A 26,933-nucleotide genomic window follows, 5' to 3' on the forward strand; every position below is an offset into this window, starting at 1 on the left:
TGGACACCTGAGATATAGATTTTACTGCCATGTGGATTATTTCTCTATTTACACCCCCCCCAAAAATAATGATGATTTCTCTATTTATACCACCCCCCCCCCCCAAATAATGATACCTGGGTGCTAGTCCCAGAGATTCTGGTTCAGTTAATCTGGAGTATATCCTGGGCAAGAGGATCTTCAGAAGTTCTCTGTGTGATTCCAGTGTAAAGCGAAGGCTGAAGCCCTCTGCACCAGGCCAGTACCGGTCTTGGGTGGAGAGAGAGGCCTATGTAGCATCCTCCATAGAACCTAGTGCTGGCTGTGTGTGTGAGTTTCCTATTGCTGCTGTAAAAAATTATCACAAATGTTGTAGCTTAAAATAACCCAAGTTTATTCTCTTACAGTTCTGGAGGTCAGAAGTTCAAAATGAGTCTTGAGGGGCTAAAATCAAGGTGTCAGAAGAGCTATGTTCCTTCTGGAGGCTCCAGGAGGATACCACTTCCCTGACTCTTCAAGCTTGTAGAGGCCATCCAATTCCTTGGCTCATGGCCACTTCACCCTAATCTCTGCTTCTTATCACATCATCTTTTCCTTTGACGTTTACCCTTCTGCATCCCCCTTATAAGGATGGTTAGGATTACATTGGGCCCACCTGGATAGTCTCCCCATCTTAAGACCCTTAACTTAATCACCTCTACCCAGTTCTTTTACCATATAAGGTAACTTATTTACAAGTTCTGGGGATTAGGATGCAGACATATCTGAGGAGCCATTATCTAGCCTACCACACTGCGCTGTTCAAAATGCAGTTTTTGAGATGTCAGAGAGAGGACTGACTCCTCACCTGGAATATTGGAACTCAAAGCGCTCAGGATAGTTCCACAGCCATCTCAAACTATTTCCTAAAAGTGACCTTTCAAAAATGTTCCACATCTCCCTAGGCGATAGCATTGCACGTCAGCTGTCCCAAATACCCAGGCTCTGGGGTAGTGATCGTATTAACAGAAAACTCAATTTTCTTTCTCAGGTCCCAGTACAGCAGGCCCCATTACAACGTGAGAACTTGAGAACAGTAACTGCCCTCCGTTACAAGGGGAAGAGGAAGTGGAAGTGTTACTCAGAGCAGCAGTGAAGAATATTTGTAGAGTCATGCATCCTCACCTCCCCGTTTGCATGAGCACTGAAAGTGAACACCGCGTCACTCTTGGAACAAGCTGTGTTGATAGGACTCGACATGAGGCATTCTCTCTCTCCCTCTCTCTCTCTCCTCAAATGTTTTTGAGGGCTTACCGTGTGCCAGGTGAAGAATGCTCTGAAAGAAAGTCTTCTTCCTTTCCTACTCTCTCACTTTTACAATTTCCTCCAGATGAACATTCCTAAGATACCACTTTTCTGTGTTGTTTCCCTGCTGATGGAGCACCAGTTGCTCCCCTCTGCCTATAGGGTAAAGACTAGGGTCTCCAGTCTGGCACTTGGAGTCCTGTCTTGGAGAATGCAACATTCTCCCCCAAGACTCAAAACATGAACCTCAAACTCTAGCCAAACCAATCTAAATAGAGATACTTCACTGTTTTCTATTTTGTTGCTTAAATTCTCAGCATAAAACATTACAAAATGTCCTTCCTGCATGTCATGGTTGAGGACATCAAGGCTGCTGGTCACTCCTGGACACCCACTTCCTCACCCCGTTCAAGGCCACTACCTCATACCAGCAACACCTGGCCATGCCAGGCCACACCAACCTCTTCTCATCCAAACCCCAGAGGCCAGTCTGTTCTGTCTGATCCCCAGTCAAATGACAAACATTCAGAGGGTCAAATACATTATGCTAGGAGAGGGTGGGACCCCTGAAATACATTCATGGAGCTCTGAGAAGTCCCAGGATCCCAGTTAATCAACTATTGGACTAGGCCATCTCTGATATCCTTTCTACCAATAAAAGTTCATTATCCTGTAATTTTACACCTATTGTGTCCTTTTAATATATAATACAAATTACAACAGGAAGTAAAGATCCCAGGGAAGTAACATGGAAGATCCTCCCTTCCTTTACACTCAGCAACCACAGACATCTTAGTTCTGAAACACAGACCTTCCTTACAGTTCAACCCAAAACTTCCCTCTGAACACTTTGCAGGAAAGAGATTGAGTTCTTCATGGACCAGCCCCTAATGCTGTTCCTCGTACACTAAGAGAGAGGCTAGAGTAGCAAGCGTTTCCCTCTAAAACCTAGCCATTGTTCTGGAAACAGTCTCTAGTCTCACCAAGACTTAGTTGGACCTGTGCAGGAGGGTGGGCCTCCTAGGGATCTGCCATCCCTCTGCCCTTCTCAGCACCACAGCTGCCTCTGCTGGAGCCACAAATGTACCATCTTCTCTCTCTTCTTCTGCCCCAGCCAGAAAGGAAAACTTGTCCTGGGCTCTTGCACCTGACAGGTTCCCCCTTCCAAAGCTCAGGAGCAGAGACACAAAGGAAGCCTGCATGACTGCTTTCTCTACAACCTGCTGCAGGGAGATAAGAGGGAGATCTCCACCTTCTCAAATGTTCAAGAGGGGATGCCATAAAAGGCTGCAGACCCCAGGCTAGTCTCCAACTTCCCAGATTGCAGCCTTTTGGCCCTGACGACTGATGTCAATGCTCAGAAGACAGAGATGCCACTTGCAGCCATATTCACAATTCTAGAGGTGCATCTCTTTCTTCTTTACCAAACCTTCCAGTGGGAAAGGACCTCCTTCACTCGATACACTCCTGTTGCAAGATGATGCTCCATAGGTCTCTCACTTTTCTGCGTGTCTTGGAAGCAAGGCACTGGTTTCCCTTTGTTCTGGTTTATCTTTTCAAGAATGTTTGATAATGAACAGCCTTGGAAGACAGAGACAATGTCTTTCTCCTGAGCAAAAGGCAGTTTGCTTACACCCTTGGAAGATAGAGTGTCTCTCATGGGAACAAAGGAGTATGCAGGCTTATTGCCCATTACCAAATATTCAGGGTCCTTGTGCTCAGAGATCCTTCTGAATTGCAACCTCCTGCATATGCTGCTGTCACCTGGCACAGTCACATCGGAGCTCACAGAAATGGTGCAAGAAAATGTGGGTGCTCTGGCCACTGCTATGGTCGTGAGTAATAACATAGCTTCTGCCAGTGTCCATGAATCTGGGACAGCTGGTGATTAGCTTGAAAGTAGGGTGAAATCTCATATCCCTCCTAGTCATGGACACTCTGTAGCGCTGAACTCAGCACAAACCGCCCCCTAGCCTACTCTGTCAAGGCCTCCAAATCCTGTGCACTTCAAGTTTATTGAGCCAATAAGCACTGAATTTAGAAATGTAAAGACTTCCTCTCCAATTTGATGATATGTTGTCTGCTGTGTTATAGACCATGGAAAATTTCAGAGGTTGCTGGCACCCAGGCACCTGCATGGATCCCAGGGGGTGGGGGTGGAGGGCTGCAGTGCTTCAAAATTCTATCCCAAATGTTTTAGTGCCACCTGCAGGTTACTGTCGGATAAGCAGCTCTAGACCACACAGATGGTCTACTTTCACAATTCATCCGTATTAGGATGGAGCGACCCATGCCAAGTAGGGATGAATCTCACAGTATATATTGTATCACTTACGGAAAGTACAAACCCAAGTGAAACCAATTGTATCAGAGTTTTCCAGAGAAAGGAAACCAATATAATATATATATATATTCCTTCAATTCCTTAAAATAAATTCCTCATACATTAAAAGGGATTTATTTTAAGGAATTGGCTCATGGGATTGTGGAGACTGGCAAGTGTGAAATCTGTAGGGCAGCTGACAGGCTGGAAACTCAGGCAGGACTTCTGTCTTAGTCTTGAGGCAGAATTCCTTTTTTCTCCTGGGAAACTTCAGTCTTTGCTCTTAAGGCTTTCAGCTGAACAGATGAGGCCCATCCAAATTATCAAGGGTAATCTCCTTTACTTAAAGTCACCTAATTATAGATGTTAATCAGATCTACAAAATACTTTCACAGCAACATCTAGACTAGTATTTGACTAAACAACTGGGCACTATAGCCTAGCCAAGTTGACACATAAAATTAACCACTGTGGTCCACCCCTTGTCAGCTTGGCACCTACACACATTTCCTTAAACCATACTTAATCTCCAAATAGAGACAATAACAAGGTCGTAATTTCACCTAGCATGATATAACTACCCTATGTACAACTGAAAACACACTAACTCTTTCCTCAGGAGAGAATGCAAAGTCCTTGAGTGGTGTTTACTCTTTGCCTTGATATACTATGACTTAAATATTATAATAAAAAATTAGCAATACTTAAACATAATGATACAAAGTTAATACACCTTATGTCATATAAGGGAATAAGAGAGGAAGAAGACAAAGATATTTGCTATATACACTCACACACAAACATATTTGTAAACAAATAAGCAAGAAATACTCATAACAATTACCGTCCTCATTTCTGGGACTAGTCATATGGTTATAGCTGGTATTTATACCTATCTTCTTCTACCACCTCTTCCGTATTCCTTTTGCCTTCAACAAACATTTCAGCTGGTCATGGTGGGTGACCCAAACCTTCATTCTTGCCATTAGTAGTCCTGCCTGGATTGGATTGTTGAAGTTTTCCATTAATCTTAATGCCAGTGCATGGTAATACTAGGGGATGCCCTACCCTTAGGTTCTCCTGTGTTCCAGACATACGCTTCCTTACCTCCATTGTGGAGCACCAGCCAAATTTCCCTTAGCAGTCATGAGCAATCAGTCCAGACAGCACGATAATTCCCTCTTTGCCTACTGATTCAGAGACATGAGGAACCCAAAGTGGTTGGGCAGCAGACTTAACTTCCAGTTTAATGAAATCACTGTTGTGTCTCTGGATGGAAGCATTCCTCCCTTTGAAACTAAGACTTCTAGACCAGCAGAGAGACAGGACGTAAAAATTTTGCTAGTGGGTCACTAGGGGCAATAGTGAGTGGTGCCCCTTCCATTTTCACCCCTTGATTCCTGGCTGTGGGAAAAACAGCACCATATGTTGGACGCTGATTCAGAGCAAATATAGCCTCCTGGAGAACATTGTCCCAGCCTTGCAGAGTACTGCCACCTAGCTCTCACAGTAAGTGAGTCTTCAAAAGGCCACCCAACCATTCTGTCAAGAGTGCTGCTTCAGTATGGTGGGGAACATAGTAAGACCAGTGAGTTCCAGGAACATGGGCCCAGTGACATCCTTCATTTGTTGTTAAGTGAATTCCTTGATCAGAAGCAACGCTGTGTGAAATACCACAACAGTGGACAAGGCATTCTATATGTCCACGGATGGTAATTTTGGAAGAAGCACTGCACGCAGGGAAGGCAAATCCATATTCAGAGTAAATGTCTCTCCCAATAAGAATAAAACACTGCCCCTTGTATGACAGAAGTGGTCCAATGTAATCAACTTACTACCAGGTGGCTGGCTGATTACCCTGGGGAATGGTGCCATATTGAGGACTCAGCATTGGTCTCTGCTGCTGGCAGATTGGGCATTCAGTGGTGGCTATAGCCAGGTCAACCTTGGTGAGTGAAAATCCATATTGCTGAGTCCATGCATAACCTCCATCCCTAACATCAAAGTCACTTTGTTCATGAGCCCATTGGGTGATGGTGGGAGTAGCTGGAAAAAGAGGCTGACTGGTCTCCACAGAATTGGTCATCCTATTCGCTTGATTATTAAAATCCTTCTCTGCTGAAATCACCCTTTGGTAAGCATTCACATGGGTCACAAACAACTTCATGGGTTTTTTTTCCCATTCAGAGAAGTCTATCCACATACCTCTTCCACAAATTTTCTTGTTATCAATTTTCCAATCATGTGCCTTCCAAGTCCCTGACCATCAAGCCACAGCCCATGAATCAGTTTACAATCGTACTTCTGGCGCTTTCTCTTTCCAAGTAAAATGAACAACCAGGTACATTGCTGAAGTTCCGCACACCAGGAGGATTTCCCTTCACTACTGTCCTTCAAGGATGTCCTAGCAGTAGTGCTTTAGCTGCCCACTTTTGGCTGGTGCCTGCATATCATGCAGAACCATCTGTATACCTGACCTGAGCTTTCTGTTCCTCAGTCAACTGATTGTAGGAAACTCTTCATGAGGCCATAGGTGGGGGCTGGAACAGAGAAGGTAGTGTAGCAAGAGTAAGGGCCAAGGGCCCCACTTAAAACTAGCAGCTTTTGGGGCCCTTGATAAATGGGCTGGATTAGCACACCGGTATGAGGAGTATGTTGCCTCCAAAATCCACAGAGTCCACTAGGTATTGTACCCCTTTTCGCTTGTAGGAGGAGCCAGATGCAACAACTTATTTTTCAGCTTATAAGGGATATCTTGACATGCCCCACACCACTGGACCCCTAGAAATTTCTCCGAGGTGGAAGGCCCCTGAATTATTTTTGGATTTATCTCCCGCCCTCCCACGCACAATGTCTTACCAATAAGTAAAGAGTAATTGCTACTTCTCACTCACTACGTTCAATCAACATAATGTCATATATGTAATGGACAAGTGTGATATCTTGTGGAAGGGAAAGACAATCAAGATCCCAGCAAACTAAATTATGACATAGGGCTGGAGAGTTGATATACCCCTGAGGTAGGACTGCGAAAGTGCATTGCTGGTCTTGCCAAGTGAAAGCAAACTGCTTCTGGTAGTCTTTACTGGCAGGCAAAGAGAAAAAACCATTTGTCAGATCAATAACTGTACACTAGGTACCAGGGGATGTGTTAATTTGCTCAAGCAATGAAGCCACATCTGGTACAGCAGCTGCAATTGGAGCCACCACCTTCCTGGGGGTTAGGACTTCAATATACGAATTTTGGGGGCCCAATGTGATTGTATTTGGAGATAGGGTCTGTAGGGAGGTAATTAAGGTTAAATGAGGTCATAATGGTGGGACCTAATCTGATAAGGCTGCTGTCCTTACAAGAAGAAGAAGAGATGCCAGAGATCGTCCCTTTTTGAGTGCATCTAGAAGAAAGACCATGTGAGGACACAGTGAGGTGGATGTCTGCAAGCCAGGAAGAGAGCTCTCACCAGAAATTAAATCTGCTGGCACCTCAGCCTGGGACTTCTAGCCTCCAGGACTGTGAGAGGATACATTTCTGTTGTCTAAGTCACCCAGTCTGTGGTATTTTATTGTGGCAGTCCAAGCAGACGAACACAACAGTGAAAGTGTATTGCTGGCTTTGCCAGTTGAAAGTAAACTGCTTCTGGTGGAAGTTCTTATTAACAAGTATTGGGGGAAAAAAGCATTTGACAGGTCAATAGCTGCAAATGAGGTACCAGAGGACGTGTTAATTTGCTCAAACAGTGGAACCACATCTCTAATAGCAACTGTAGTTGCAATGACTGCCTGGGTAAGTTTATGATGATTTACCATCATTCCCCAAGATCCACCTGCCTTCTGCACATTCCAAATAGGTAAGTTGAATGAGGACATGGTAGGAATCATCACTCCTGCATCCTTCAAGGCCTTGATGGTAGCACTAATCTCTGCAATCCTAGGAATACAGTATTGCTGTTAGTTTACTATTTTCCTAGGTAGAGGCAGTTCTAGTGGCTTCCACTTGGCCTTTCCTAGCATAATAGCACTTCCTCCACAGGTCAGGGAACAGTGTGGGGATTCTGCCAGCTGCTGGGTATGTCTATCCCAATTATACATTCCAGAACTGGGGAAATAACCACAGGATGGGTTTGGGGACCCACTGGACCCACTGTGAGATGGGTCTAAAACTGAGATAAAACTCCTCTGGCCACCTGATCTCCATAAGCCCTACCCTGACTGGTGTATCACAATGATGTTTGGGTCTCCTGGAATTAGTGTCAGTTGAGAGATAGTGTTCAGAAATTCCTGAAAAGTCTAATTATTCCTTTTCCCCAAAGCATAATCACTATGGTAAAGGGTCCTTGGTCCCTGAGGGAAGGCAGAGAGGAATATTAGCAGTATTTTTTGCAGTGCGGTAGGGTCCTTCCTCAAGGGGATCTGGCCTCCTCTTTATTCAAGGGTTTTTGGGTCTGTAAACTAGGCCGAGTCTGGAATTGACTGAAAGGCTGTGACTCTGTTTTTACAGTATCAGTTGGGCTTTTGTGATCTTGATCTAGACCCCTTCCATTTATACAGAATGAAGAAGAATTTAGTAGACTGCCCATCTATTTTCTTCTAGGGACACTAGATCAACTAACCAATACCATAGATTTCTGTCAGTAAGACTATTCTGATTACTGCTTTGAATCTGCCATCTATGATGGTTACCAGTCCCACCTTGTCTTTGGCAATTATCCTGCTATCTCCAGATCCAATTATCCCCATTGTGTTTAAGAATTCCAGTTTAGCAGCAGCAGTTCCCACTGTAATTTCTGACCTACAGAGAAAAGTGACCCAAGGAGTTCTCCAAGGATGTTGGGACTCCTTTGACAAGTTTATTTCTCACAGTCATGGTGAAAGGTGTGTCCTCCAGACCCTCCCGGAGTGGGTGAGCAGGTCTTACATGATAAATACACTCTAACATTCCAATCTCACTATGCCTTTGGATCCCTTCCTTTACAGTATACCAAGGCAGTTCTGACATTTCTTCATTTATTGTGGATCACTTTTTGGTCCATGTTTCAGCCAGCCAACCAACAAACCAGCCAACCAGTTAGAGTCCTGTCTAACCCCTTGAGTTACAACATTGAATCCAGAACCTCTGCTTAGTAGGTTCATATCAATAAATTCAGCCCAATCCTACTTTATCTACCCTCCATCATTCTCCCACCGTCTTAATATCCACTGCCACAATATACATTGTATAATATAATATATACTATATATAATTATAATTGTATAATGTAATATAATACAGTATATAATATACTGTATAAATTGGAAAAAATAATGCAGTTCTTTTGGAGCATGGTGCACCTCCTCATGGGTCAAACCTTGTACCTCATCTTTTCAGGCTTGCTGGGACTTGAGTTTTGCTACAGTTCTAGAAGCAAAGAGGGGTGCCTGGGGTGAGTCCTGAGGGGAATCAGCAGCGTCTTACAAGGTGACTACCTCAGAAGAGCCCATTACAGGCTCCTCAGGCAAAGCAGGGTCAACATCCTCAGATGTTGGAGTGGAAGTGTTGCTTCTACTGGCAAGGGCGACTCACAGAATTTAAGGTTCAGTGTCCCCAGCTTCACCAGGATCTGCCCTTACGTCACCATTCCAATTTTCAGGATCTTGTTTTTGTTTGTTTTCAATCCAGCAGAGGTTTCCTGTGAGGCTGAGAATTCAATTTGTGTTGTAATTCAACCACTTGTAGGGTGAGACCCTCGTTTTGGTTTTCAGAAATCTCAGCTCTATGGTGATAGGACATAAGTGGTTCTTTCAGAGCAGACGTAGAAACTTTCTAGTCAGTTATGTGGTGCTTGAGCTGGGAATTTGAAGCCCTCAGCTCATCCTTTTCTTTATCTACTTTTCTAGTATAGCTAAAAGCAACCAGCCAGTCTCATTATATTCACTAGTTTAACAAAAATATTCTAAGTTATCAAATATATGGTCACTCAGAACCTTGCTTCTCATAGGTATTTGAGTAGGAGTATCCAATGTTGATATTTTGGGTATCTCTATTGCCACATCATGCTATGGACTATTGGTGCTCCTTTACCACTGGAAATAGAGTCCTCAGTGCCTTTAAATTTAATCAGAGTAGGGAACCATTTCCAGAAACCACAGAACGAATTGAGAAAATTCACCCTTAAGATTCTCTTCCTCTAGACACACTTGCTATCAAAATCTATAATAGTTAGTGTTCTCCAGAAATACAGGACCAATATATATCTCTCCATATATTTCAGGGAATTGTTTTATGTGACTGTTAGGGCTGGCAACTCTGGAATCTGTAGAACAGGCTGGCGGGCTGAAAACTCAGGTGGGAGTTGATGTTGTAGTCTTGAGTTTGCGATCCATAGGGCAGGTAGGCAGGTCGACTGGAAACTCAGGCACAACTTCTCTGTTATTGTCTTGGGGAAGAGTTCCCTCCTTTCCCTGGGAAACTTCAGTCTTTGCTCTTAAGACTTTCAACTGAATGGACGACGCACATCTACATTGAGGGTAATCTCTTTCACTTAAAATCAGGTGATTGTAGATATTAATCACATGTACCAAATATCTTCACAGTAACATCTAGACTAGTGTTTGAGCAAACACTGGGCACCACAGCCTAAGCAAACTGACACGTAACATTAACTATTACACTAACTTACGCTGTTAGAAATGAAGATGGTGGTTACCCTTGGGGCAGGGGTGTAATGACCAGAAGGGAGCATAAGGAGAGCTTCTGGGGCACCGGTCATGTTCTGTTTCTCAATCCAGTGATGGCTGCACGGATGTGTTCAGTTTGTGAAAATTCAGTACACTTTCTACTGAATGCATATTGCTTTCACACCACTGTAAAGTAAAAAAATCCTGAGTTGAACCCTCAACCATTGTTAAGTTAGGGATCATCTGCATATGAGAACTCTAGGTATTTTTGCTCAGTTTTACCGTGAACCTAAAACTGCTCTAAAAAATAGTCTGTTAAAAAAAAACTCCGGTGCTTCACCTATTCAATTCCCAGATGATCGCTTGCAACCACTGACGTTTACTGTCTCTAAGCTTTACTTTAAAACAATATTTACCTATCTGCAAAGCACACTAAAAGCAAAGCACAATTTTTTTAAAAAACCCATCTTAAAGGGAACTAATTTGGAAATAACTTATATAAGGCAAACAGGGCTGGGGAGGGGACTCGGGAATGTCAGGTGATGGATCACCAAAGAACGTTGGGCGCCTCTCTGTACTGGATCTGTTGAATGCCACATTCCTGAGGAATCTAAGAAAACTCAGTTACTTTCCTATCTGGGACAGAAGGAAAAGTTTGGGCATAGGATATAAATTTTCTGCTATCAAGTTATTCTTTCTATCAGTTATAGTTAGCTTGCCTAGGTGCAGTTCTAAGTGTTTTTCCAAAGCATGTTGTGAGAATAAGATGGGGAGGGGAGCATGTGGCCTTGGGGGCTGAAGTTCTAAGAGTCCTCAGCGGCGACTTTCATATTTCTTCACAGGTCACGTGCAAACGCAGGGGGGTGGCGGTCCTAAGTTGGCATGCGGTGGATCTTTAGTCTATGACGTGTGAAGCTCACAATCGGTCATCGTAGCTTCTCAGTGATCCTGCGTGATGCTTAGGCAGAAAGGTGTCAGCAACCTACTCTCTTATCAGCGTTCTCCCACTGTTCTGCAAGACAAGCTCAGAAACTTTGGTTACTCTGTTTCCCAGTTAACCTTGTAGGTACAGGCACAGTTTCATCCTAATGCAGGGAAACTTTAACTCCTTCACCCTACGTTTCACTTCCTTGCTCCTGGAAGTTGTCGCAGCAAAGCTCTGCCGCTGACCAAATCCACGTCTATCTTCTCCAGTAGCTCCAAGCACTCAGCCGGTGTCTCAGGGGAAACACAACGAAATGTTGACCAAAACTGACTCAGGGTCGAGGACTGTACATGGCACTTTTAACTTTTACATTGTTCTCAATTTCATTCCTTCAACAATGAGTTCCTTTAACTTTCATTAAAGCCCGGCAACACCAACCCACGGAACGCAGCGGGTGGGCTCCCCACCGCTTCTTTTTAGAGAGCAGGCGCAGTCGCTTCGGCCTCGCGGGGCATGACGGGCCGGGGGGCGGGGCGCGGGCGCGCGCAGAGCACGCGCCGTGCGCGCCCCGGCGGCGGGTCCCGGTGTGTCGCGGTCCGCGCGCCTGCGGCCGCCCTCTTTGGAAACGGGAGGGGCGGACGGAGGAAGCGCGGGCCCGGCGGAAGCCATGTTTGTGGCGCACAGCATCGCGGCGGACCACAAGGACCTCATCCATGATGTCTCTTTCGACTTCCACGGGCGGCGGATGGCGACCTGCTCCAGCGACCAAAGCGTCAAGGTGTGCGCGGAACCTTCGGGCGGGGCCGCGCCCGGAAGGCGGGGGAGTGGGAACGTGTGCGTCCTGCTGTCTGAGCTGGGGGACGGGCGCGTGCAAGTGGGGACTACTCCCAATTTTGAGGCGCGCCGTCACGTACGAGGCCTGGAGCTCAGGGTAGCTGGGCAAGCCCGGGCCTGCTGGCCGGCTCCGCCATCCTCACTGCTGTATTGTGGGGTCACAGCCGCTGCCGGGGGGTCGCGCGGCCGTGCGCCTGCGCAGAGCGGGCAGGGCGGGCGGCCGTGGTGGCCACGTGCGCGCTCCCGCCGCTGCGGAGACGCTGTGAGCACGCGGGATTCCGGCGTACTGAGACTCCGGTCCACGTAGGCGAGAGCGTGGGACTCCCCTCTTCCCCCACCGCCCCCTGCTTAATCCCCAGTAGGAGTTTGTCCGACCGCGCAGTTTTTGGAGTAGCTGACGTGCCTTACCACACTTGTTCAGGGAGGACTTTGCCTTGGCACCTGTAGTGCCTTCAGGTCGCGGGTGTGTCTCAAGTTCTGTGTACCTCATCCCACTTGGGCAGATTGTTCTCTCCTTGTGTTCAATAGAAAGCGCACCTTGATTCGCGATGAAAGAACAATACAAATCCATTTATATCCAGTGAAGTTCTCTGCTTGTTAAGGAGGAAGTGGAGTGTTTGTTTCTTAAAGTTCCTGTACACGTGTGTAGACTGCTCTGACAAGCAGAGCTTCTGTGATATGAGATGCTATTTGGGATTTAGGAACCTCAGAGATTTAAGGTAAATGGTAATAGACTTGAAGATCAAAGCTGGAGTGTGGATTATTTGCATTCTCGACAATTCCAAAATAACTGAAAATCTGAAAGATGCTTTTTACTCCTTGTTTTTCACAGTCAAGTTTGATACCAGTGATCCCTCAAAGATAGTTATTATAACTCGTTCTTTGTTTTCAAAGAGTAGTGCCGCCAAATCCATCAAATAACTATAGTGTAACACGTAAAACGTTTAGAATCACTTGGTTTAGGTTTTTTTTTATTGTGGTAAATTAACCATTTTTAAGTGTACATTGCAGTTCAGTGGCATTAAGCACATTTACATTGTTGTGTACCATTACCATTATACATCTTTGGAATTTTTTCTTCATCCTAAACTGAAACTGTACTCAGTAACTCCCTCCTCCTCACTGCCCCTAGCCCCTGGTCATCCTCTAATTCTTTATAAATTTGACTGTTCTGGGTACCTGATGTAAATGGAATCGTACAATATTTGTCCTTCTGTGTCTCATTTATTTCACTTACCATGATGTTTTCAAGGCTCATCTGTATTTGTAGCATGTATCAGAATTTATTTTTTGAGGAAGATTAGCCCTGAGCTAACATCTGCCACCAGTCCTCTTTTTGTTAAGGACGACTAGCTTGAGCTAACATCCATGCTCATCTTCCTCTACTTTATATGTGGGATGTCTACCACAGCATGGCTTGACAAGCGATGCCATGTCCGCACCTGGGATCTGAACTAGTGAACGCTGGGGCCCCTGAAGCAGAACGTGTGAACTTAACTGCTGCGCCACCAGGCTGGCCCTCAGAATTTCTTTTTTAAGATTGAATAATAGTTTGTTGTATGCCTACACCACATTTTGTTTATCCATTCATCTGCATGTTTTGGCTGTTGTGAATATCGCATAAATTAATGTCTGTTAACTGAATAGTCCACACATTTTTTCCTTATCCACTCATTACTGAATTTTTTAGTAGATCTTTCAGTTTGTAGGCTTTGTCTCTGAGAAGTATGTTACAATGAAAATCTTCATTAATTTAGTTTTTTATATATTTAGGATTATTTCCTTGGGCTCATTCCAGTAGAGAAATTAGCGAATATTTTAAAAGCTTTTGAGAAGAATTGGTAAATTGCGTTGTACGATTTTACACTACCCCTGAGAGTATTGATTTGATAGCATTGCTGTTTATTTCCGGCATTATCATTACATATTTTTCTTTAATTCTTTTTATTGTGGTAAAATACACATAACGTAAAACTTGCCGTCTTAACTATTTTTAAGAGTACGGGGGCTGGCCCGGTGGCGCAGTGGTAGAGTGCACACATTCTGCTTCTCGGTGGCCCAGGGTTTGCCGGTTCAGATCCCGGGTGCGGACATGGCACCGCTTGGCAAAAAGTCATGCTGTGGTAGGTGTCCTATGTATAAAGCAGAGGAAGATGGGCACAGATGTTAGCTCAGGGCCAGTCTCCCTCAGCAAAAAGAGGAGGATTGGCAGTAGTTAGCTCAGGGCTAACCTTCCTCAAAAAAAAAAAAAAGTACGGTTCAGTGCTAGCAAGTACATTCATATCTTTGTGCAGCCATCACCACCATCCATCTCCAGAACTTTTTCATTTTGCAAAAGTGAAACTCTGTACCCATTAAACAATAACTTCCCGTTCTCCGTGTCCGCCATGCCTCAGCAACCACCGTTCTGCTTTCTGTCTCTATTAATTTGGCTACTCTAGGTACCTCATATAATTGGAATCATACAATATTTGTTTTTTTATTTTCACTTAGCATAACATCTTCAAAGTTTGTACGTGTTGTAGCATATGTCAGAATTTGCTTCCTTTTTAAGGCTGAATTTCCATTGTGTTTATTGTATATACCACATTTTGCTTATCATTCATTTGTTGATGGGCTTGGGGTGCCGTCTATGTTTTAGCTATTGTGAATAATGCCGCTATGAATGTAGGTGTGCAAATATCTCTTTGTGTGTGTATACCCAAAAGTGGAATTGCTGCAACATATGGTAATTCTAATTTTAGTTTTTTGAAGAGTCACCATACTGTTTATCACATTTTTAACAGGTTAAAATCTCATCTTGTTATTGTAATCTATATTTTTATGAGTAGTAAGATTTGATATTTTGCTTGTTTGTTACATATACAATTGGTCCTCATTATTTACAAATCCTGTGTTTGTGAATTCTCCTGTTCTCTGAAATTTATTTGTAACCTCAAAATCAATACTCGCGATTATTTGCTGACATGAGCAGAATGGCAAAAAATTGGAGTTGCCTGATGTGTGTGTTTCCAGCTGAGGTTGAACAGGAGACACTCTACCATCTTATTTTGGTTCTCATTCTGTAAACAAGTATCCTCCTCATTGTTTATGTAGCACCATGTTTTTCACATTTTTGTTCTTTTTTTGGTGATTTCACTGTCTAAAATGGTCCCCAAGTGTAGTGCTGAAGTGTTCCCTAGCATTCCTAAGTGCAAGAAGGCTGTGATGTGCCCTATGGAGACAATACGTGTGTCAGGGAAGCTTCATTCAGGCATGAGTTATAGTGTGTTGGCTATGATTTCAATGTTAGTGAATCAGTCACGTATACTAAATAAAGTGTCTTTAAACAGATACATAGGGGGCCGGCCCGGTGGCACAGCAGTTAAGTGCACACATTCTGCTTTGGCGGCCCCGGGTTCGCAGGTTCGGATCCTGGGTGAGGACATGGCACCACGTGGCATGCCATGCTGTGGTAGGCATCCCACACATAAAGTAGAGGAAGATGGGTATGGATGTTAGCTCAGGGCCAGTCTTCCTCAGCAAAGAGAGGAGGATTGGCAGATGTTAGCTCAGGGCTAATCTTGCTCGGGGAAAAAAACAAGAAAACCAAAAAAAACCAGATGCATAAAACAAGGCTTCGTATTGATTAATTGACAAATATGTTGTGACCAGAGGTTCCTATGAATCTTACCTTGTATTTCTGCTACGAGCAATGGTTCAGTATTTGCTGATTCTTTTTCACTGCAACATTGTAGAACATAACAACTACAAAAACCAAGACTTGACTGTAACTGTAATTCTCTCTAGTATGTTTTGGAGTGCAGATTCCTTGACCCCTTGGTGCTTAGTCCAGTGTCTGAGACATCCAGGGATCTCAATAAATACTTGATTGGATGAATAAATATTTGCTTACTGGTTGTATTCTGTTTTAAATTTGTGTTCACTTCCTTTGCCCTAGTACTGAGTCAGTCTTAATGTTTTTCATATTAAGTTGTAGGAATTCTTTGTATAAAATATCTGTGTTTTATTTTCCTTTAGGTCTGGGATAAAAGTGAAAGTGGAGATTGGCATTGTACTGCTAGCTGGAAGGTTAGTATTTATTTTTACAGTGATTAAAAAATATTGAAATGTTTACTATTTGGTAGCATCAGTGACTTGCTGTTCAGCTTTGAGAGAATTATAAAATTTATACTTTTTCCTAAAAAGATAATTTTACCTCTTTTCACTATTAAAATAACAGAAATACACTTAAGAAAATTTAGAGTAAGCAAATTTGTATTTCCAAGGCATTCTAACATAACTATTTTTAGCATGTCGGTGTTTCTTATTTTATCCTTGACATATTTTTAATAGATGAGATGTATCACACACAGTTTTATTTCTTGCTTTTTTTTTTTTTTGGTGAGGAAGATTGGCCCTGAGCTAATACCTGTTGCCAATCTTCCTCTTTTTGCTGGAGGACGATTGTTGCTGAGCTAACATCTGTGCCAGTCCTCCACTTTGTATGTGGGACACTGCTATGGCATGGCTTAATGAGTGGTGTGTAGGTCCACGCCTGGGATCCAAACCTGTGAACCCCGTGTTGCCGAAGTGGAGCATGCAAACTTAACTGCTATGTCATCAGAGTGGCCCCTATTTCTTATTTTTTTTAAACAGCTTTACTCAGGTAGAATTTTATATACCTTAAGAGTCATCAATTTAAAATGAGTTTTAGTAAATTTATCCGGTTGTGCAACCATCACTACAGTCTAGTTTTGGAGCAGTTCTGTCAACCCTGGAATTTCCCTTGTGCCCATTTGGAGTCAATCCGCATTCCCCTCCCAAGCCCCGGGCAACTACTGAACTGTTTTCCGTCTCTATAGTTTTACCTTTTCCAGACATTTCATATAAATGGAATTCTACCATATGTAGTTCTTTGTGTCTGACTGCTTTCTCTTGGTATGTTTTTGAGGTTTGTCCCTGTTGTGGCGTGTGTCAGTAGTTTGATCCTTTGTAATGCTGAATAGTATTCCATTGTATAAATTGAGCCACATTTTGCTTATTCATTCACCAGTTGATGGACATTTGAATTGTTTCCAGTTTTTGGTGATTATGAATAATGCTGTTATGAACATGCCATGCAAGTCTTTTTTGTGGATGTACATTTTCATTTCTCTTAGGTAGATATCTAGGAGTGGAATTGCTGGATTGTGTGTGTTTTATCTTTCTAAGAAACTGTGAAACTCTTTTCCAAATTGCCTGTACCGTTTTATGTTCCCATCAGCAATATATGAGGGTTCCAGTTTCTCTACCTCCTCTCCTGTACTTGATTATCTTTTTTGATTATAGCCATCTTAGTGGGTGTGAAGTGGTATTTCATTGGGGTTTGATTTGTATGCTCTTAATCCCTAATGATGTTGTTTATGTTTTCATGTGCTTATTTGCCGTTCATATATCTTCTTTACTGAAGTGTCTATCCAAATCTTTTGCCCTCTTCTCTCCCCCCATTTAATTGAGGTGAGAGTCACGCAACATAAAATTAATCATTTTAAAGGAAACAATTCAGTGGTGTTTACTGCATTCACAGTGTTGTACCACTGCTACCTCTATCTGGTTCCAAAACTATCGCTCTAAAAGGAAACCCATATTTCTTGCTTTTTAGTTTAACAGCATTTTTATAAATACTTTGGTAGCAGTATGTTTAACCTGTTTTGCTTAACTGATGGATAGTTTGGTTGTTTGTTTTTTATTGTGATAAACAGCTTTGTGCAATCTTTATTCTTTAGTTAGATTGTGCTTTACTGGGACTCTAACATTTAACAAAATCTCACTACCCTAGTGCATTTTTTTACCTAATAGCTTATCTAAATAAGAATTAAAGATGAAACAAGAAAGACTGGACAAAACAGAGGATAAAAAATAAGGGTGCAAAGTTACCTTTGGATGATGACATTGTTACTGTGTAGAAATTATTAGCTTATGAAAGTGTTCTGAGATTGTTGGAGTGTAAACATGTTAGATATACAGAAGCATGAAACAAATTTTGTAAACATAATCAGTGGACTGATACTTGTTGTCATACAATATTTTTATTGCAAAGCACAAGTGAAATTCTGTGTATGTGAAATGCTTTAAGGCTTTTCCTTCTTTTTTTCTAACATGAAGAGTTGAAGAATAGTAATTTGATATTTTTCATATATAAAGATAATGCTACTGAGCTTTAAATTGTTTTCTCAGAATATAAGAACTTGGGCTTCTCTATGTTTGCTTACTCATTATCTCTTTTTCCTAGAATAGTCCATTGTCTAGCCATACATCAACTAGAATCATTTAAGCATTTTGTTGTGATAGTTTCTTTGTAGCACTGTTAGGCTTTTGAAACAAATAATCTTTTTTTTTTTTTTTGCTTCTAAACTCTATTTATTTATTACATTTGTAAAAATTGTTTTTATTTTGATACAATAGACATAACATAACCATTTTTAAGTGTATAGTCTGTGACGTTAAGTACATTCATATTCTTGTGCAACCATTAGCAACATCCATCTCCAGAACATTTTTGTCTTCTCCAACTGAAACTCTGTATCCATCACTGATTTTTATAACAAAACCTCAACACTTACTGTCATGAAACAAATAATCTTGATGAATATTATTTATTTTATTAGGTGGATGTTTCTGTGGAGAGAATTTGCAAGTAAAAAAAGTGAGGGACTGGTAGAATCTCTGTTTAAAGTCTTGGTTAGGCTAAACTCTGAAGCAAGTCTCTAACTATTAGCACCGAAAGAGGTCAGCTTTATCCAGCTGGATTCTTCTTTATTAGTAAAATGTTAGAAGAACTTGACTCCAGAAGGGCCACAATCCTAATTATAGAATATTTTGTAAAGGTCAAAAAGTTCTAAAATTTAACTTTTTATTTAAATGTTAAATTGAATAGCTTTCTCCTTTTATTAAAGTAAAAATATTTGTCTTCTGTTTCTTGAAATAAAACCTTATGTGTGTGAAATATGAGTAAACTCAATTTTCTTTCTTTTTTTTTTTAAATTCCTCAGACACATAGTGGATCTGTGTGGCGTGTGACATGGGCCCACCCTGAATTTGGACAAGTTTTGGCTTCCTGTTCTTTTGACCGAACAGCTGCTGTGTGGGAAGAAATAGTAGGAGAATCAAATGATAAACTGCGAGGACAGAGTCACTGGGTGCGACATTTATTAGTTTTGGAGGGTGGGGGACATGAGCACCCAAGGAGCATTAGTCTCTCCAAAAATGCTTCAGGTGCTTGGTGAGATGTTACCACTCCTGTCTATATTTACCAGTTCCATTTTTCTTTCTTCCACATTTTTCTCCTACTTGTTTATTCAGTTTTGTTTTGGGCCTGAATTGGTGTCCAGGAGCACCCATGCCATTAATTATAACTTTCATGATGAATCCAGAGTATTTGCTTTGTCACAGAGTACCCTCTAAAATCCTTTAAAAATTGTTTTTTGTCTTTTATGGTTACTTTTGCCTTTTTACTAAATATACTCTTCTTTATCTGCCTATACTTCAACTCTAGCTCTCTGCTGATTGGATGTTTGAATTTAGGCAAAAACATGTGTATGCTGGTCAAATTCCTCATCTCTAAAGAGAATTAATCTAGATTACCTTTAAGACCCATTCCAATGTTTTCTTTTTTCCTCTTTATTTTTCATAATAGATAATTAGGCACAAAGTATAAAATTAAACAAGTATAAAAGAATGTATACAGTGAGAACTTCCTCCTCTTCTCTGGCCTCTCCCTACAGGCAGCCTCTATTGCAGGTTTGTTGTTTATCCTACTGGATTTATTCCATGCCATTTACAAGAACGTGAATTCAGTATTTTTTTCTCCATTCCTACCAGTCCTCCCCACCTCCCCTCGCACTAATGCTTGCATGTTATCAATACTGTTTTCTTCTGCTGCATTGTTTTTATTGTGGTAGAATATACATGACATAACATTTATCATTTTAACCATTTGTAAGTGTACAGTTCACTGGGATTAATTACATTGACAATGATGTGTACACGTTGCCAATATCTAACCCAAAACTTTTCATCATCCACAACATAAACTCTGTACCATTAAATAGTGCTTCCTCCTTCCCCCTCCCCCAGCCCCTGGTAACCTCTATTCTACTTTCTGTTTCTGTGAATTTGACTACTCTAGATACCTCATGTAAATGGAATCATGCGGTAGTTGTCCTGTGTCGGGCTTATTTCACTAAACAGAATGTTTTCAAGGTCTATCCATGTTGTAGCCTATATCAACTTCATTCCTTTTATGGCTCAATAACACGCCGTTGTATATATATGCATGTTTTGTTTATCCATTCATCTATGGAGGACAGTTGGGTTGTTTCCACCTTTTAACTATTGTAAATAATGCTGCTGTGAGTATTGGTGTATTAGATACCTTGTGTTCAGTTATTTTGCGTATATACCTAGGAGTGGAATTGCTGGCTCATGTGGTAGTTCTGTATTTACCTTTTTTTTCTTAAAGATTTTATTTTTCCTTTTTCTCCTCAAAACCCCCTGGTACATAGTTGTGTATCTTTAGTTGTGGGTCCTTCTAGTTGTGGCATGCGGGATGCTGCCTCAGCATGGCTTGATGAGCGGTGCCATGTCCACGCCCAGGATCTGAACCGGCAAAACCCTGGGCCGCTGAAGCAGGGCGTGGGAACTTAACCACTCGGCCACAGGGTCGGCCCCTCTGTGTTTAACTTTTTGAGGAACTGCTAAACTGTTTTCCACAGTGGCTGTACTATTTTATATTCCCACCAGCAATGCACGAGAGTTCCAGTTTCTCTACATCCTGGCCAGTTGGTTATTTTCTGTTTTTCAATTATAGCTATCCTAGTGGGTGTGAAGTGATGTGTCCTTGTGGTTTTGATTTGCATTTCCCTAATGATTTATGACATCGAACATCTTTTTATGTGCTAATTGGTCATTTGTATATTTGCTTTAGGGAAATGTCTGTTCAAGTCCTTTGCCCTTTTTTCCAGTTCTTTGGTTTTTTGTTGTTTAGTTGTAGGAGTTCTTTATGTCTTCTGGATATTAACCCCTTATCAGATATATGATTTGCAAATACTTCTCACCCCTTCTGTGAGTTAACCTTTCCATTCTCTTCTTAATTTTTTTTTTTAGGAAGATTAGCCCTGAGCTAACATCTGCCACCAGTCCTTCCCTCTTTGCTGTGGAAGACTGGCCCTGAGCTAACATCTGTGCCCGTCTTCCCCTACTTTATATGTGGATGCCTGCCACAGCATGGCTTGACAAGCCGTGTGTAGGTCTGCACCTGAGATGCGAACTGGTGAACCCCAGGCCGCCAAAGTGGAACGTGTGAACTTAACCGCTGCACTCCTGGGCTGGCCCCCACTTTTTCACTCTCTTGATAGTGTCCTTTGATGAACAAAATTTTAAAATTTTCATGGAGTCTAGTTTATCTGTTTTTTCTTTGGTTTCCTGGGTTTTTGGTGTCATATTCAAGAAATCATTGCCAAATCCAATGTCCTGAAGACTTTCCCCAAAGTTTTCTTTTAAGAGTATTGCAATTTTAGCTCTTACATTTAGGTCTTTGATTCATTTTGAGTTAATTTCTGTATATGTTGTGAAGTAAGGGTCCAATTTCATTCTTTTGCATGTTGATATCTAGTTTTCTCGGCACCTTTTTTTTTTTTAATTTAAATTTTCTTTTAGGATTGGCACCTGAGCTAACAACTGTTGCCAATCTTTTTTTTTTCCCCCTGATTTTTCTCCCCAAATCCCCCAAGTACATAGTTGTATATTTTTTCAGTTGTGGGTCCTTCTAGTTGTGATATGTGGGACACCACCTCAATGTGGCCTAAGTGGTGCCATGTCCGCACCCAGGATCCGAACTGGCGAAACCCTGGGCCGCCAAAGTGGAGTGCGTGAACTTAACCACTCGGCCACGGGGCTGGCACCCACGGCACCTTTTTTTGAAGAGACTGTCCTTTCCCCATTGAGTGGTCTTGGCACCCTCATTGAAAATCAATTGACCACATATGGAGGGTTTATTTCTGGACTCTATTGTATTCCACTGGTCTGTATGTCTCTCCTTAGGCCAATACCATACTGTTTTAATTACTGTAGGTTTGTAGCTTGCATGCTATTCATATTGTTTTACAATTCTGTTTTTAGTGATGGAAAGTGTTGGTTTTATTGCCTTTGCACTAGGGCCTCCCTAAGGCAAACAACTGCTTAAGGGTGGGAGAGAAAGGAAATTTATAGAATAGAAGGGATTTTTCTAGCAGTCAGTCTGAGATGGATCAGTTAGTATACTGTAGGTTGAGTTTAGGAGTGGTAGCATGTAAAGGATTTTTATTTGAACTTAAAGATATATTTATTTGTATTTAGTTAAATCAACTCTCAATACATTCAATATTTCAGCATTTGTGTTGGTATTAACTATTCGTTTGTGTTTGAAGACAGAAGTTTGCAAAGATGCTATCTTTGAAGTTTATGGGATATTCTTTTAATATTGAGACTGTTAAGAAATATTTTGGTAACCATTAGGTACTAAACCATTGATTTCTAAATTCTATGGATGTTTTTCCATCAAAAATCATCTTATCTAGGTGGCAAAAAATAGTTTGTAAATGCTATGTTGGAATTCTCTGATTATCACAGCGCCAGCTTCATACCATTCTCTTGGCCTCTACTAAATGGCTACTCCTTTTTTTTTTTTTTTTTTTGACCAAGGAAGATTTGCTCGAGCTAACATCCCCTTCCAGTCTTCCTCTGTTTTGTATGTGAACTGCCGTCACAGCATCGCTACTGATGGACAAGTTGTGTAGGTCTGCACCTGGGATTGAACCCACACCATTGAAGCAGAATGTGCCAAACTTACCTACTAGGCCACCGAGGCTGGCCCCTAAATGCCTGCTCTTAAAAGTGGATAGGCAGGGCTGGCCAGTGGTGTAGTGGTTAAATTCATGGGCTCCACCTCGGCAGCCTTGGGTTCCTGGGTTAACTGACATTTATGCTTGACGGAAGAAGTTGCGTGCCTTCCATTTTACTTAAAGAATCTTAATTCATTTAATTCAATTCTAACATTTTTGGTTTAGTGACCAGTCTGCTTTAATTTAATAAAGTTAGATAGCCTAAGGCCAAATTTCTTCTGCCTTGAAGGGAGTAATTAGTTACAGGTCACTAATTTGTCACTGTTTGCCAGTTGTGTTTGTGGTATTTTGCCAAGTGCTTTCTTGTTCAAGGTTGTGTACCTAGTAAACAGCAGAGGAGTTCTATGTGGTTTTGAGAGCCTGTATTCTTTCTACTTTACCATCCTTTCTTTTTGTATATAATTTAAATTGTTAATTTTTTTTTCAGGTTAAGAGGACAACTCTAGTGGATAGCAGAACATCTGTTACCGATGTGAAATTTGCTCCCAAGCATATGGGTCTTATGTTAGCAACCTGTTCAGCAGATGGTATAGTAAGAATATATGAGGCACCAGATGTCATGAATCTCAGCCAGTGGTCTCTGCAGCACGAGATCTCATGTAAGCTAAGCTGTAGTTGTATTTCTTGGAACCCTTCAAGGTAAGCTTACACCTCAAACCTTTGATAATGTAATCATAGTAAAACAAATTAGTAATTTGTAAGCTAAGCTTTAATGGTTTCTTTTCTTTCTTTTTTTTTTTTAAAGATTTTATTTTTTTCCTTTTTCTCCCCAAAGCCCCCCCTAGGACATAGTTGTATATTCTTTGTTGTGGGTCCTTCTAGTTGCGGCATGTGGGACGCTGCCTCAGCGTGGTTTGATGAGCAGGGCCATGTCTGTGCCCAGGATTCCAACCAACAAGACACTGGGCTGCCTGCAGTGGAGTGCACGAACTTAACCACTCGGCCACAGGGCCAGCCCATGATGGTTTATTTTCTTAAAAATGCTTTTCTTCAGTTGTCATGTTAGTTATTTTATTTTATTTTTTATTTTTATTTATTTATTTTTTTAAGATTTTATTTTTTCCTTTTTCTCCTCAAAGCCCCCCAGTACATAGTTGCATATTCTTAGTTGTGGGTCCTTCTAGCTGTGGCATATGGGACGCTGCCTCAGCATGACTCGATGAGTGGTGCCATGTCTGCACCCAGGATTCAAACTGACGAAACACTGGGCCGCCTGCAGCGGAGCACAAGAACTTAACCACTCGGCCACGGGGCTGCCCCCCATGTTAGTTATTTTAAAAATATATATATTATGTAGAATAAAAATTCTTCCTTCATCACCTAGTCGTATCTTTTGTCCCCGTATTTATTTATTTATTTTTTTTGGTGAGGAAGATTGGCCCTGAGCTAACATTTCTTGCCAGTCCTCCTCTTTTTGCTTGAGAAAGACTGACCCTGAACTACCATCTGTGCTAATCCTCCTCTCTTTTGTATGTGGGTCACCACCACAGTGTGGCTTGACAAGCAGTGTAGGTCTGCACCCTGGATCTGAACCCGTGAACCCTGGACCACTGAATCAGAGTGCCCTGAACTTAACCACTATACCACCAGACTGGCCCCTCTTATCCTCCTGTTTCTACTCCACAGAAGAAGCCAACCATTGTAACTGTTTTGGTGTGCACCTTCTTGGCTTTTTCCATGCCTATACAAATAATTATTTAATGTATTTATAAACACAGGTCTGTGTAAATACACCCAGATATCTACTGTCATGTACAAGTAGACAGACAGCACACACCGTGTATAGACATACATTTTTCTTCCTTGCAGTTTGCCTTTTTCACTTACAGATACGTTGTGGGCATTTTGTCATGTGTTAGTATATCTAGTTTTGCCTCATTCCTTTACCTGCTCTGTAGAGTGTGATTCTGTGGCTATACCATAGTTGCCTTTTATTAAACTATTTTAAAAAATTATAAGAATAATGAATCACTTGGCAAAGAAAAAAATTCCAATCTGAAAGAGTACGAAATGAAAGGTAAAAGTTCCCCTACCCGCTAAAAACAAATGTTGTTAACAGTTCTGTTTTTAGATTTTAGTTCTGGTAGTGGCCATCACATTTTTAAATGATTTACTTATACCTCTGGTGCTTGCTCTGTTATCTTTAAACAGTATCTGTACTCGCTATATGAAAGATGAATTTGGTACATTTACAAAGCTTTCCGCTTCCCACGGTGTAACTAGATAGATAACTTATTTGTGATAAGGTCGATAGTTGTTTCAGTTATGTTGATAATTATCATATATTTATGTCTCTACTTATTGATTTGTCAATTTTTAGACTATATTTTGCCTCACCTCTCTTAAAAAAGAGGAAATTAACTTTTGCTTCTACGTCACATTCACTGTTCCATTTCCGAATATTTTGCTATATTGCTTATATATTGGCAAGGTTTACAATATTTATATTTACATTCTGATAACATTTAATACATATATATGTATTTTATCTTTTGACTACAAGTTGCTTCTAAAAATTAAGTAGCAACCAAATTTACACTATTAGATTAAATATTCATTGTAGATGCAGATGAAAATTTCTGTTTCCTGAAAACCGTTGTTCAGGCAGAAAGCTGGTGTTACCTTCTGAAGGACTCTCGCTTTTCTTTCTTGATTCCTCTACTTATGGATTATCTTGACTGTCACAATTTTCTTATCACGTGTTGTCTTTAGATTTTTTTTTTTGTTCATTTTGGTGGCGCACCTCTTAAAGTAATTTTTTTTCTGTATGAGATGGATGGCAAAATTCTAGCATACCTGAAAATGTCTTAATTTTACCCCATGCTTAGTTGTAGTTTGGTTAGTTTTAGAGTTTTAAGTTCCAAATGTAAGAATTTCAAAGATATTCTTGAACTTTTTTAACTTTAGGTGTTGTTAATGAGAAGTTTGAGGTCAGTCTGATGCTGGTTCTTTTGTAGGTAGCCTGTTCTTTCTGGAAGTTTTCAGAATTTTGTCTTACTACTTCGAGCTCTGTTGCAAGTATATTCTCCTAGTTATTGTGGTTTGTCATTTTAACACTATGATGACTTTTGATAGTCAGCAGAAAGTTCTGAATTTTAATGTAGCCAGATTTATCAGTCTTTCCTTTACTGTTAGAGTGCTTTTCTGGTTTTATTTGAGAACTTCTTCCCCACCTTGAGGTTGTCTAGTGTATTCTGAAAGGTTTTTGGTTTTGCCGTTCACATTTAGATCATTAAACCTCCTGGAATTGCTTTGTATGGTTTGAGGTAGTAGAATTATAAAATTTAGCCAGGATGTTTCTAGGTATTTTTTCTTTTAAAACATTTTTTTATTAGGGAATGTTTCAAATAAACCAAAAGTAATAATAAAACTACAATAGACTAACCCTCACATGTTCATCACCCAGCTACAATAACTCAGAGTTCTCTTGTTTCATCTCTATGCCTCACAATCCCCTAAAATGGATTTTTTTCTTTTTTTTGAGGAAGATTAGCCCTGAGCTAACATCTGCTGCCAATCCTCCTCTTTTTGCTGAGGAAGACTGACCCTGAGCTAACATCCATGCCCACCTCTACTTTATATGTGGGATGCCTGCCAGGGCATGGCCTGCCAAGCGGTGCCATGTCCGCACCCAGAATCTGAACTGGCGAACCCCAGGCCGCCAAAGCGGAATGTGTGCACTTAACCACTGCACTACCAGGCCGGCTCCACCAAAATGGATTATTTTGAACTAAATCTAGACCTATACTGTTAGGTGTTGTTGGTCTTTTTTTGATTCATCCTGCTTGATGTTACTAGTCCCTTTCAAGATGAAGGTTCTTGGTTGGAATATCTTGATAATTTGATAATTTATTCTCATCTATTCCATCTGTTATGTCTTTCCAGAACTCATACTTGATTATTCCTGGATTTACTCTCCATTTCTTTAAAATTGGAGATTTAGTACTCTGTCTTCTAGATATCCAACTTGTTCTCCAGGTGTACATTGTATCCCATCCATTGATTTGGGGTGGGGACAGGGAGTGGCAGTCAT

The 26,933-nt window shown here is 41.3% G+C and overlaps 1 protein-coding gene and 1 pseudogene across 3 annotated transcripts in view; one reads left to right on the forward strand and one right to left on the reverse strand.

Annotated features, from left to right (window-relative positions):
• Window positions 1–4,459: 4,459 nt before the first annotated feature.
• On the reverse strand, window positions 4,460–11,834 carry LOC123287403 (uncharacterized; annotated as a pseudogene).
• SEH1L (SEH1 like nucleoporin) overlaps window positions 11,695–26,933 on the forward strand; it is a 29,029-nt gene continuing 13,790 nt past the window's right edge. For 2 of the 3 annotated variants that reach the window (XM_044773482.2, XM_044773481.2), the window contains exons 1-4: window positions 11,695–11,943; window positions 16,020–16,070; window positions 19,013–19,159; window positions 23,328–23,539. In XM_044773482.2, coding sequence (XP_044629417.1) covers window positions 11,833–11,943; window positions 16,020–16,070; window positions 19,013–19,159; window positions 23,328–23,539 — 521 coding nt within the window. In that variant the 5' untranslated portion in view covers window positions 11,695–11,832. Of the gene's footprint in view, window positions 11,944–16,019; window positions 16,071–19,012; window positions 19,160–19,656; window positions 19,761–23,327; window positions 23,540–26,933 lie in introns of all 3 variants that reach the window. The other variant, XM_070513499.1, reaches the window with a different exon arrangement.

Source organism: Equus asinus, chromosome 7 (genome assembly GCF_041296235.1).
Source record: "Equus asinus isolate D_3611 breed Donkey chromosome 7, EquAss-T2T_v2, whole genome shotgun sequence".
NCBI classification, from domain to species: domain Eukaryota; kingdom Metazoa; phylum Chordata; class Mammalia; order Perissodactyla; family Equidae; genus Equus; species Equus asinus.